The 13,185-nt window shown below is 32.9% G+C and overlaps 1 protein-coding gene across 1 annotated transcript; it reads right to left on the bottom strand.

Moving 5' to 3' along the window:
• Window positions 1–1,284: 1,284 nt before the first annotated feature.
• LOC131012201 (cytochrome P450 724B1-like) lies at window positions 1,285–5,492 on the bottom strand. The gene is made up of 9 exons (XM_057940108.1): window positions 5,154–5,492; window positions 4,649–4,973; window positions 4,407–4,559; window positions 4,006–4,248; window positions 3,520–3,606; window positions 3,098–3,176; window positions 2,794–2,900; window positions 1,734–1,855; window positions 1,285–1,636 (listed from the first exon to the last, which is right to left on the bottom strand). Exons 1-9 carry the CDS (start codon window positions 5,387–5,389, stop codon window positions 1,549–1,551), a joined length of 1,440 nt encoding a protein of 479 aa, XP_057796091.1. The 5' UTR covers window positions 5,390–5,492; the 3' UTR covers window positions 1,285–1,548.
• Between the last annotated feature and the right edge of the window lie 7,693 nt (window positions 5,493–13,185).

Raw genomic sequence — 13,185 nt, 5'->3', positions numbered from 1 at the left:
AAAAATTATTAAATTTGACACTTTAAGTTATCATAATTTATGCGTTTCAAATTTATTTTTATAATGTTTACATTGAATTAAAGATCTTTTTGTAGTCCTTAATTTAACATTCATATTGAATATTTTTTTTATGAATTAAAGTTAATGATCTTTTGAAAAGAATTAAAATAGACCAAAAAAAAAATAGTAGGAAAAATTGATGGAAAAAAATTCATCCGATATATTTATATCATATATAGATGGTAGGAGTTTATATTAGTTTCTGACTTTCTGGTTAAAATGAATCACCTGAAAAAACACAAGATATTTTTGAAAGAGTTGGACAGAGAGAAAGAGAGACATTATTTTAAATCTCACAAGTTGCACAGAATATTTATAAAGAAATTTTTAAAGATGGTGCGATGGAGGCTCGAACTCAGTACCCCAAGTCTTGGATATTAACTTCCTATCACTAGATCAACACACACACAATATTTATAATTCACTAGTTTTGTTCATGTGAGAAGCATTAAATTTTTAAAAAAATATTATTTAATTTTGATGCTGGTGATGCAGTTGAAAATAATAAATTGAGATGAATTTTTGAGCCCTCGTAGATAAGAAATTAAATTGAAAAGTGAAGTATTGAATACATTGAATGAAATTTGAAGAGCAACACCGTGAGTATTGGTGAGTTTAATGGAACGAAGGAGAAGGAGAGGAGTATGAATTGTGTTTGCAAAGTGATGAGGAGCTAAGCTATACACTGCTCAAAATTATCTGCTATTATTATCATATATGGTGGCTGTTGCTAAGAAAATGAAGCCCATGGTCCATGAAATAATGGTATTGCTACGAGTTTAGATTCCATGCTTATATGGCGAATGCAGAGGATGAAGAACAATTTTTATCAACTGATAATTTGAGTAAAGCTAATGAGAATCTACTTATTTACACGTGTCACATGTGTGTACACTTGCCAATAAGGCAGTCCATAGCCTCGCTCAATTTGCTACATCTTGTTTCGAGTCCGTTTGTTGCATTAAAAATTTCCCTAGATGGTTTAGGGATATTATCGAATCACACGATTCGTGAATAAAATTTCTGTCTTCTACCTCAAAAAAAAAATAAAAAAATATGTAGAGCGACAATAATTCTAATTTTGAATTGGCCAATGTCAGTAATCATGACGAAGAAAAAACGAAAAATAAAAATTATCTTTCCTCTTTTGTTTCAAGAAAAACCAAGTTTTCTACTATATTTTTATGTTTGATTTGACCTAAAAGGAAAAAGAAAAAGCAGTCCTCATCCAGAAGGAAATTATATTCAAAGTCACCATCTCCCAAAAATTAATTGGACTCAGATATCTGGATTATGACCAGAAAAAGAAAAAGAAAAACTCTTTGATTGTATTGTATATGTACTAGGAAATTAAACCTATGATTACTATTGAAGGGGTTGGAGATTGCATATAGTAGAAGAAGAGCTATGACTCATACGTATACAAGGAAATTACAAACTCGATCAACGCATCCTAATTATAGATGTATATATAATAAATAATTAACTTCACAAACGATGCACATTCATCTTCAGTTCTCTTGCAAACTCGACGTATGGATACGCCACCGTTTCTTCGCCCTCTCCCACATCCCATCTGCATGCATACTCCAATTTCAACCACCTTTAAATAACTAATTAAACTATATATGTAATATTTTGCAATAAAATTAATAACCTGATGGATCGATTACCTATATGTTTGAACGAGATGGTGGAGGAAAAAGGCGACCTCAACTTTTGCTAGTTCGAAACCTGGGCAACACCTCGACCCTCCGCCAAATGGAGTAAATTTCTTGCATGTTTGATCTTGTTTCTGCATATTCAACCAACCCAAATCATACCTCTTTCTTTTTTTAATATATACTATAATATAGTATGATATGACAATTCAGTATGTGGATTTATAGCTAGAAATCGTAATTCCTTTCAATTGACTACTAATATTGTAATTGTTTACTTATTGCAGGTACATTTTTTTTAGGAGAAACGAGTATTTTGAGAAAAAATGTGTGACGTATTACTCAAATTCAAAATCTTTGATCTCGAAGATTAACCAACCTACCACTAAGTCAGCACGCATATACAGCGTAGGTACAAATTTATTAGCTATCATATCATTCTAAGGCCAATTTTCTAGATCCACATGTAGTATTTTCATTATTCTTATTCTTTTATATTTGATGGCCAAGGGCGGGTGCAGGAAAATAGTTTCTGAAACTAAATTTCAAAAATTTATTGCAAAATATTAAACACTTGTTTGGTATTTATGTTTGGAATGGTTATGAGTTGATTAATAAAAGTAAGATAAATAATACTCCATTCCTCCCACCTATCTTGAGACAATTGTCATTTTAGACGTCCCACCTATCTTGAGATATTTTTTTTTATTTGGCAAGTTTTACTTTGTATTCACTTTTTCACTTTTTCACCTACACACAATACACTATTTTCTTAATTTTCATGCCAAAAAAAAGGTCTCAAGATAAACGGGACAGAGGGAGTACAATAAATAGTTACTGTAGAGTTAAGATTAATTTATCTTAAGGGTGAGGTGGAGGTTGTTTTTAAAGAAGAATAGTGAAATAAGAGAGGGGTTTAGCTTTATCCCGAATCCTCTTGATTAATAATCCGGGATACCAAACGCATACATAACCCCAAATTATTTAGTTATCCAAACATATAAGGCTTATCAAACATAAAGTTTTCTTAATGGTTAAGGGTGCTGAAGCCCCCTTATATATATGTATATACCTGCCATCTGGAGGGATCAAAGTGAAGAGCATCTGCATGGATAGAGGGGTCGAGATGAACTGCAGAGAAAACAGGTAGGACCTTCCAACCTGCTGGAATTATATAATCTGCCCCAAAATAAACATCATCAACTCACCAATACCATCTACATACATGTACAGATAGGAAAAGTATGTATATACATGACATGAGTAATAATTGCAAACAAACCACTTTTTTGGTTGTCCAAGATTGCGAGATATATAGCTTAATTTTGTGGACCATCTAATTAATAACATGTATTTAAATATCATGGATGGAGTACCTCTAAACTTGACATCTTTGATTGCCTTTCGGTGGACAAATTTAACAATGTTTCCAAATCTCAGAGCTTCACTTATGACCTGTCTTAGAAAGGTCCACACAAATTTAATATCAATATTGCCACTATTATTGCAGTCAAAAAGTTGCATTCTGCAATCAAATTACTCCATATTTATTGCATATATACATATATAAATCTGTATGTTACTGCAGTCACATCATTTGTATATGTAAATTGGCGATTTCATGTACATGTAATCCAAGATAATATAAAGAATATATGTCGAGCTCAGTGAACTATTAAAAAATAGTGTGAAAGAGTACATATAAAAAGTACTACAGCTTGTAGTCCAAGAACAGAATATACTTTATTATAAATTACCACTAATTAAATAGACAATAAATTGTGGAAAAATATCTTACATTTTGTGTGAATTCCATCAATCTGTAATCTTCCCAGTTCAGAAATTCATTCTTTGTCTTCATGCTTCTTATTTTCTGATGTTCTAGCTACAACAGCAAACAACAAATGTAGCTTAACAAGAATATTTAAAATACTAACACACACATATTACATATATCAGGACATAATTCCAGCAGGCAAAAAATCAAAGTTAAAAAACTTTGACTAGTTTGAAGCCATCTAGTTTTCATATAAAAGTACTAATTAATGTACTATCACCACACCCAATTATTATCATCCTTCAATTTAATCGTCAACACAAGTATAAATAAAGTGTTGACTTGTTCTTGATAATAAAGAATAAAGCACTCTATTATGGTACTGTAGCAAGGTACGCAGCATCTTCTATCATCTAAAAAATGAAATAAAATACGAGATCGAAATTCGAAAACCAAAAAATGAAATAAAATACGAGATTGAAATTCGAAAACCGTCGCGGATTTTACCTTTAATTGGTGGACGGTTGAGGGTGATCGATCGAGAAAAAACACGACCATGGACATAAGAAGGGAGGTGGTCTCATAGCCACCAAGTAGAGAATCCAACACAAAGCTAACTTTTTCATCTTGGGATAAGGTATCTACACATAGAAGAATCTCAAGAAAATCACTCTTTTTGCAACCATTAATATTTCTTCTTCTTCTTTCCTCTATGATTGCTTTGACAGTTGAAGATATTCTAATTCTAGCCTGTAAAGATGTCATGGCAAAAAGGGTCAGCACATGCAATTAATAAATTTTTTCCCATCTCCTTTCTATTGAGATAGAAAATAAATATATGGAATTCTAGGGACTCAATAATTTGATCAAATCTAAATCTAGATACGTATAATAGAAAATTTAAGAACCTGAACAGCTCTTGCATATGGAGTCCCAGGAATGTAGATAGGCAGAGAAATGAGGCCTTTCATGAACGTGAGAAAATCTTGAAGAATTTCCTTTGTTTGTGGCTCATCTTCTGATAAACCTAGCACTTGCTTCACTATCACATTGAATGTGTACTGCAATAAAAAGAAAAAAAGAATACGAAGATATTAGAGTATCATAGGTATCTGTCACACGCTCATCGAAAACCCGAGACGACACATACCTTCCTAGCTTCCTCACAAAAGAGGACTTGGTTCTTGTCCTTCCACGAATCAAGAATCTGCGTAGCAGTCCTCTCGATGTCGTTCAAGAACTCCGGTTTCGACTTCATCGAAGTCACGAGTGAAACGGCGACGTTCCTTAGCCTCTTGTGCGTCTCACCAACAACTACTAACATGGAATTCTTACCCAAAATCCCATGAATCGGCTTAGGATAGCTGCATTGGAACAGTTTGTCTTCGTTTTGTAGTATGTAGTAATTCAGCTCTTGGTCGCATGAAACAATCGTGGGAGAGAAGAAGAGATGGGATTTGAACACTTTCCCATACCTGCAAATAATGAATCATCAACACCTCTTTTTCTTTTTCTTTTTCTTTTTTAACACACTCTCTAGGTGAGTGAGCATGTGAAATGTGGGTTGAAAAAGTGAGTGATGGCAGCTTTATGAAGAAAACACACACACACACAAAGAAAGACACAATCATGTGAGAGCATGTTTATGAACTTGCCTAGAGCAATGGTTTTGCAAAAAGGCCCCAATAGAGGAGGAGGAGTGAGGCTTTAAAAAGGAGAGGGTTTCTCCGAGAAACGGCCACCCGAAGGATCCTCGAGGAACATTCTTCACCACCACCAAAGGCCAAAAATGGTACAGAATCGTCGCCAAAGATGAAACCACTACTACCACCACAACAACAACGTTCATCATCATCCAAAGCCCTCCCGCTATACCCATCATCACCAACATGTTTTTTTAATTACAAAATTTTGAAATTGGGATTCAACAAGATAAAATTTGTTGCTAAACAGCTCTCTGAGGGTGGCAACAAATCTTGGAAAGCCTTGAGTTTGACTGGCTATATATAGAGAGAGGAAATTGAAAATAAAATAAAATAAAGGGAAATAAAATTTACAAGAAGAACACTTCTTTTTAGTCTTTTTTTTTTCCAAGTATAGGGACGTATGCAGAAAATAGCATGTTAAAATTAAAATAAAAAAAATATCAAAATAATAAAGAGTGGACAAAATATCCAAATTAAAATAGTAAAAACAAAACATATTCACTAAGATAAAAAAAACTTAAATTTGGCCATATTTACCATTTTATCCTTCACATAAAAAACTTAAAATTAGGGATTTTTTTTCCTAGTAAAAAGGATCGATAATGGTTCTTCATTTTCTCTCATGGTGACTCGAACCTCCAACTCATTGGTTAGAAGGGAAGCGTCTTACCAATTGAGCTGCGCTTTGTTGTCAACTTAAAAAACTTAAAAATTAGGCTTAATTGTCTGTAAAATACCGAACTTTCTCCAAATTCTGGTTTTGCATACAAACTTTAAAACGTAGTATAGTAATTACTGAACTTTCATCAAATATGATTTTGCATACTAACTTTGAAAGTAGCCTAAAAACTTTAAAAGGTAACGTTGTAATTACTGAACTTTCCTAAAATTATGATTTTGCATACAAAGTTTAAAAAGTAGTGTCGTAATTATCGAACTATTGATTTAATCTGATTTTGCTACCAATCGAAATTCCAACCAAATTACTATTGACATGGGTAGTCGAATAATCTGATTTTGCATAATTTTGAATAGTGGTTGCGATGTGTCATCACAAATGTCATTTTATTCCCTCGTCGATTATGTTGCGTCAATTATTCAGCTAGCCATGTGAGTATAAAATTTGACCGAAATCTCAATTCGTAGCAAAATCATATTTAAATCAATAGTTCGGTAATGATCATACTACATTTTAAAGTTAATTTGTATGCAAAATCAGAATGTGGTAAATTACCACGCTACATTTTAAAGTTTGTATACAAAATCAGAATCTGATGAAAGTTTAGTTTATACCACAATATCTTTTTAAAGTTTGTATGTCAAACTAGAATTTGATGAAAGTTCAGTATATTACAAGCAATTAACCCTAAAAATTATCCACTAATTTTTTAGTTGTGAATTCTATTTTTTGAGCTCAAATTCATAACCAATACTATTCATAGTTGTCAATTCTAGCTTTAAAACTCGAATTCACAACTAAGACTATTCATAGTTGTGAATTTAATTCACAATCAATATATTCTTGAGTTGTAAATTCTAGTTTTAAAACTAGAATTCACAACCAAAACTAGTCAAAATTGTGTTTGTAGCTTTAAAACCCACATTCACAACCAATCTATTTTTGAGTTGTGAATTCTAATTTAAAACTCGAATTCACAACCAAAACTATTCCTAATTGTGAATTGTAGCCTTAAAACTCATATTCACAACCAATCTATTTCGAGTTATGAATTCTAATTTTGAAACTCGAATCCACAACCAAGACTATCTATAGTTGTGATTGTAGCTTTAAATTAAAATTTGAATTCACAACCAATCTATATTTGAGTTGTGAATTATATTTTTAAAATCAGAATTCACAGCCAAGACAACTAGTTGTGAATTCGAACTTTTAAATTCGAATTCACAACCAACACTAGCGATTCAGTTGTGAATTCATCGACTAGTTGTAAATTCAAGAACATTAACAACACGAACTCATCCCATGAAGTACTGGTTCCTCCCCAGCTTGCCTCGAGTCCTTCCCTTCATCGGCAACTACATCCCCCTCGTCGTCGATCCCACCAAATTTTGGAACCGCCAATCTACCTACGCCAAATCCACCTCGCTAGGGATCTCCGACAACTACATCATCGACTGCTACATCCTCTACGTCTACACCTCTGACCTCTCACACAAGATCTACGTTGATCACTACAAAAAGATGTGTGAATAGAGATGGCGGCGCCGTCACCAGCAATTACAGACGGCACGGCGGCGGCAAAAACGTCGACCCGTCTTTTGCCTATTACCGGCGCATTACCGACGGCAAAACAGTTGCCGCTAATTAGCGGTGGTTGTGATGTCGCTAATTTAAATATATATTATTTTATATTTATTATTAATTAATTTAATAATATTTATTTATTACCCACGTCAATTGCCGTCGCTATTTACCGGCGGCATGTGGCCGCAGCTAATTACCACCGTCGGTGACATCCGGCGATAGCACCACTGCCGTCCGGCCAAAATTACTGACGGCGTAATTTATTTTATCTTTTTCAGCTTTGTTTAGATTTTTTTTTTTTTTGGTTCATTTTAATTTTATTTTTTCATTTATCATCTAATAAGTTGGTCAAAGATAATAATACAAAAATATTAATATTAAATATATATTGAAATACAATTGAAAATTTAAACATTGATTATTCACCTCAAAAGTTTCGTTTACTTAAATCAAATTCTTCAAATTCATGTTTAATAAATGTCAGATAATGACCTCTTTTAGCAATATGTGTCACAACATCAATTTTCAACCAGACTATCAGAAAATATGAAACTTCATTAATAAAGAAGTCTAGCTAATAAAACAAGCCAAGAGTTTAAGTAGTTATCCAACATAGATTAATGTATCATCAAACAAATCATCTGATTCATACGTCAATATACACATCTTATTAAGAATCTTATAACTATAACTTAAAAATGTTAATTTGATTAGTGATTTACTCATCACTCATCACTCATCACTAATGTAAGAAATTACGTAAGAATTCAAGATTCTTAGTAAGAATCTTATAATTATAACTTAAGAATGTTAATTTGATTAGTGATTCACTCATCACTAATGTAAGATATTACTTAAGAATTCAAGATTCTTAGTAAGAATCTTATAATTATAACTTAAGAATGTTAATTTGATTAGTGATTCACTCATCACTCATCACTAATCTAAGATTATTGCTAAGAATTCAAGATTCTTAGTAAGAATCTTATAATTATAACTTAAGAATGTTAATTTGATTAGTGATTGACTCATCACTCATCACTAATGTAAGATATTACTTAAGAATTCAAGATTCTTAGTAAGAATCTTATAATTATAACTTAAGAATGTTAATTTGATTAGTGATTCACTCATCAATCATTAGTACTAATCTAATATTATTACTAAGAATTCAAGATTCTTAGTAAGAAACTTATAATTATAACTTAAGAATGTTAATTTGATTAGTGATTCACTCATCAATCATCACTAATCTAAGATTATTACTAAGAATTCAAGATTCTTAGTAAGAATCTTATAATTATAACTTAAGAATGTTAATTTGATTAGTGATTCACTCATCAATCATCACTAATCTAATTTTATTACTAAGAATTCAAGATTCTTAGTAAGAAACTTATAATTATAACTTAAGAATGTTAATTTGATTAGTGATTCACTCATCACTCATCACTAATCTAAGATTATTACCAAGAATTCAAGATTCGTTGTAAGAATCTTATAATTATAACTTAAAAATGTTAATTTGATTAGTGATTTACTCATCACTCATCACTCATCACTAATGTAAGATATTACCTAAGAATTCAAGATTCTTAATAAGAATCTTATAATTATAATTTAAGATTGTTAATTTGATTAGTGATTCACTCATCAATCATCGCTAATCTAATATTATTACTAAAAATTCTAGATTTTTAGTAAGAAACTTATAATTATAACTTAAGAAATATTAATTTGATTAGTGATTCACTCATCAATCATCACTAATCTAATATTATTACTAAGAATTCAAGATTCTTTGTAAGAAACTTATAAGTATAACTTAAGAATGTTAATTTGATTAGTGATTCACTCATCACTAATCTAAGACAATATTCCTAGTAAGAATTCAAGATTCATACTAGATTGATAAAATACTTATGGTGTATAAACTAGATTGATAATAATAATAATAATAATAATAATAATAATAATAATAATAATAATAATAATAATAATAATAATAATAATAATAATAATAATAAATAAATAAATAAATAAATAAATATTTTTTCGACATAAAAATAAGTACGGAAACGAGCCCAATCCGTAATTAACAACATTTTTTGGATATCATCTCGACATATTCTAAGGTTATTGTTGGGAACTTAATGAAATATCCTAATCCTAGTTTTGATGATACCAAAATCAATAGGTTTCTTGTGTAATAGACTAGAACTGTTCGAACTCAAGTGTTAGAGTTCTTTTTCTAGTTTAGTTCTGTTCTGAAGACTGAAGATCGAAGGACTGAAGACTGAAGTAGCCGATTGTTGTAACGATGAAAGGCAGAGTCAAATACTGATATTTGACTGACCAGTCCAAGAATCAGTTACGACTGATTACTTAGTATTAGCCACGTGGACTCAGCTAATTGATACTAAAGTCAAGTATCAGTTAGACATTCTTCCTCGGACTGAACCTCTAAAGTTTAAAGGAAGCCACGCACTCCAGAAGTACAGCCGCATTAAATGCAGAGATCTCAGGATCATCATTTCTCTACAGAGGCCCTTCCTTTTTGTTGATTACCTTTTCAGAGATGTCCTTTCTCCTGCTCCTCAATAGTCGTTCTTACCAAATAAGGATCCTCGAAGATTGAAGCCTCAGCCCAAGTTCAAATTACTCTCTACGGAAGAATTCTTGAAGACCATTTCAGCCAACGGATTTATTCAAGACGTCTCTTATAAATAGAGCTCGAGAATCACTTCAATCTTCACCGATTCAACTACATAAGTTGAAACGCTGCCAAATTCGTCACTCGGCATTCAAAGCCATTCCAAAGTTTGAATCGAAGAACAGAATCACAAAGTCAAAAATTAGTCACTGCTGATTACATACATTCTCTTAGAACTTAGGCAAATATTGTATATCCAAAGCCTAGGTATAACTGATTGCAGAGAACTTGTTCTTTGTAATCTAGTTGGCAAGTTTTCGAATCTCTATTCAACTGACCGAATTGAGAGTTTGAGTTGTAAAGGAGTTCAGACCAGTGCTCTGTCTGTGAAGAGATCTTAGTGCCCAGTGTGCGCTAAGAGTGAGAAATCTAACCAGGTGTGTTGGTATTGAAGATAGGATCTTCAGTTGTCTAGGTTTGTTGTGCACCCGTAAGCACGTGTCCAGTGAAGTTTGTCAGTATGATCGACTGACCATGGATGTAGGAAGTATTTTCCGAACCACGTAAAAATATCTGTATTGTTTACAGCTTTCAATTTTTACCTTCTGACTTGTGTTCAAACCTTCTCCAACTGAAAACTGATTAACTGCAAATAGAAACTTAATTTCTGACAACGTGATTAATCTCGAAAGAAAATTTTTATGCCGCATGTGTCATTAGTCTAACTGATTAATTTTCGGATAGTCAGTAAGATTCATAACATCTCTCTGTTCAACAAACTTAACTGAAGCTTTACGTGTATCAGTTAAAGTCTCAGACTTAACTGATAACTCCTTACTGAAAAGTATTCAGTATTAGTCATCAACCTAAACTTTACTAAACTTATTTAACTGAAAAGGTTGTGTCAGTTTGTGTTTCAAGTTTCGTTTTGAAAAATAGCCTATAGGTGTATTTCCCCCCTCCCCCCATACACCTATTCGAAACCCTCCGGACCTAACAGTTATGAATATATATGATATTGTATATTGAAGTAAACTTTAAATGAATTAATAAGTACTAGATATATCAATAATACGAGTGTTCTGTACTGGTGACCACTCGAAAAGAACTTCAAGGTTAAGTGTGCTCGACTTAGAGCACAACTAAGATGGGTTACCGACTGGAAAGTTTGTCTGACTTATGCAATACTGTATAAATACAGAAATAAATTATGGATATACAATAAAATAAATAAATAAAATAAAATAAAATAAATTAATTTAAAAAAATAATTAAAAAATATTAGCGACGGCGTTTTGCCATCGGTAATACCTCGGCCAAGTCCGGCGAGTGCGCCACCGTCGTCTGGTCTACATTATCCACGGTGGTGGCGCCGCCGCTAATTAGCGACGGCATTTGCCGTCGGTAATTTTTCGACAACTCTCCACCGTTCAACGGCGGAAATGCCGGCAGCTTCACCGCCATTAATTGCTGGCGGCGGCCGATCGCCGTCGGTAATGGCGTTACCGACGAGGAAATCACCGACGGCGATTTGTCGCCGGTAACACCACCGACAACTACATTACCGGTCGCCGTGCTGTCAATACCGACGGTAAATCACCGTCGGTAATCTCTATTTTTTTTGTAGTGGATGTCCTCCCTGACGCCTCCCACCTCGTCGGCTACCCCTTCGGGAAGAAGCACTTCGACGAGACAACCTCATTTACATGTTCAGCCAGGATCACAAGGATCTCTGTCGCCAAATCGCCCCCAATATCACCTCCAAGGCGATGCAGATTTACACCGACATTTAGCATCGTATTATTCTCCAACACCTCGGGCGCTGGTTATGCCGGTTGCAGGTAGAATCATTGTGGCTTTGAATTTTATACCGCGACATGAATCTGGAGACGTCGCAGATGATTTTTGGCCGTGGCACTGCTCGATTCACATTCGCAAGTCTTCGCTCGAGTGAGGGAAAATGTATAGCAGCACTGGTCGCGAGAGAGCATTGCCGTCATCAGCGGGGACTAATTGTTGCCATCACCCGTAGAAAGAGAAGGAGAGAGAGAGAGAGAGAGAGAGAGAGAGAGAGAAAGAGACCAAAATTGTCTTCTTTAATAAAAAATTGATTAGTTTTTAAGTGTTTTTTTTATGTTAATGAATACTCCCTCTGTCAATGAAAGAACTTCCTAGAATAGTGTGACACGAGTTTTAAAAAAAAAGTTATTGAGTATATTGAAAGCAAAGAAAAAGTTGTTGAGTATATTGAAAGTGGTGAAAATGTGTTGTAATTATTATGAAGAATGATGAAAATGTAAAGTAAAATAAATGTAGTATTCTAAGTGGTGATGTATAGTCCAAAAATAGATAGAAAGTTTTTTTTATGGACGTTCCAAAAAAGAAAGTATGAAGTTATTTCATAGACGGATGAAGTATTTTTTTAATTTTAATTTTTTTTGTTATATGAATATGGATATTTTGATGTATTAAGTCTATCAAATATATTAGTATATGTATGATGATCAAACTAAATGAGCGACATTAAATTTAATTGTATGAACATATTCAATTACACTAGGACCAAAAAATATTTTAAAAAATAAATAAAAAGGAAATTGGAGAGATGAGATCGACCTAGTCTAGGATCTGGGCCGGGCTTTTGCAGACAAATAGGGAGCAGAGAGTTGAGAGAAGAAAATGAATTGAAAACATTATTATCATGGTATTTGACTGTTTTCTTACTTTGATTTTATTTTTTATTTAAAATTTGACTGAAATAATGAATTCAGGTTTTAAATGCTTTTCAGATAAAGCGTAGGTGATCTTCAGCTTCAAGATGTATCGCTTCTCTGGGCTACTTTTTCTGATTAGTACAATTAACACATTAATTAATTTGTTGGTTGAGCAGTAACTCAATGATGTTTCCTGTGATAAGTGTCACCATTAATAAAAATTTGAGTACAATCGAGTGTACCGCACAATCGGGCAGGGTCGGAGTCAAGGGGTCAGGGGGGTTGCCTCCTCCCAAATTTTGAGAATTTTTTTTATATACATAATTTATTTTTGAAGATATATGTCTA

This window comes from Salvia miltiorrhiza, chromosome 2 (genome assembly GCF_028751815.1).
Source record: "Salvia miltiorrhiza cultivar Shanhuang (shh) chromosome 2, IMPLAD_Smil_shh, whole genome shotgun sequence".
Taxonomy (NCBI): Eukaryota; Viridiplantae; Streptophyta; class Magnoliopsida; order Lamiales; family Lamiaceae; genus Salvia; species Salvia miltiorrhiza.
The sequence above is the reverse complement of the archived record's forward strand: the minus strand, read 5'-3'. Positions and strand labels throughout refer to the sequence as shown.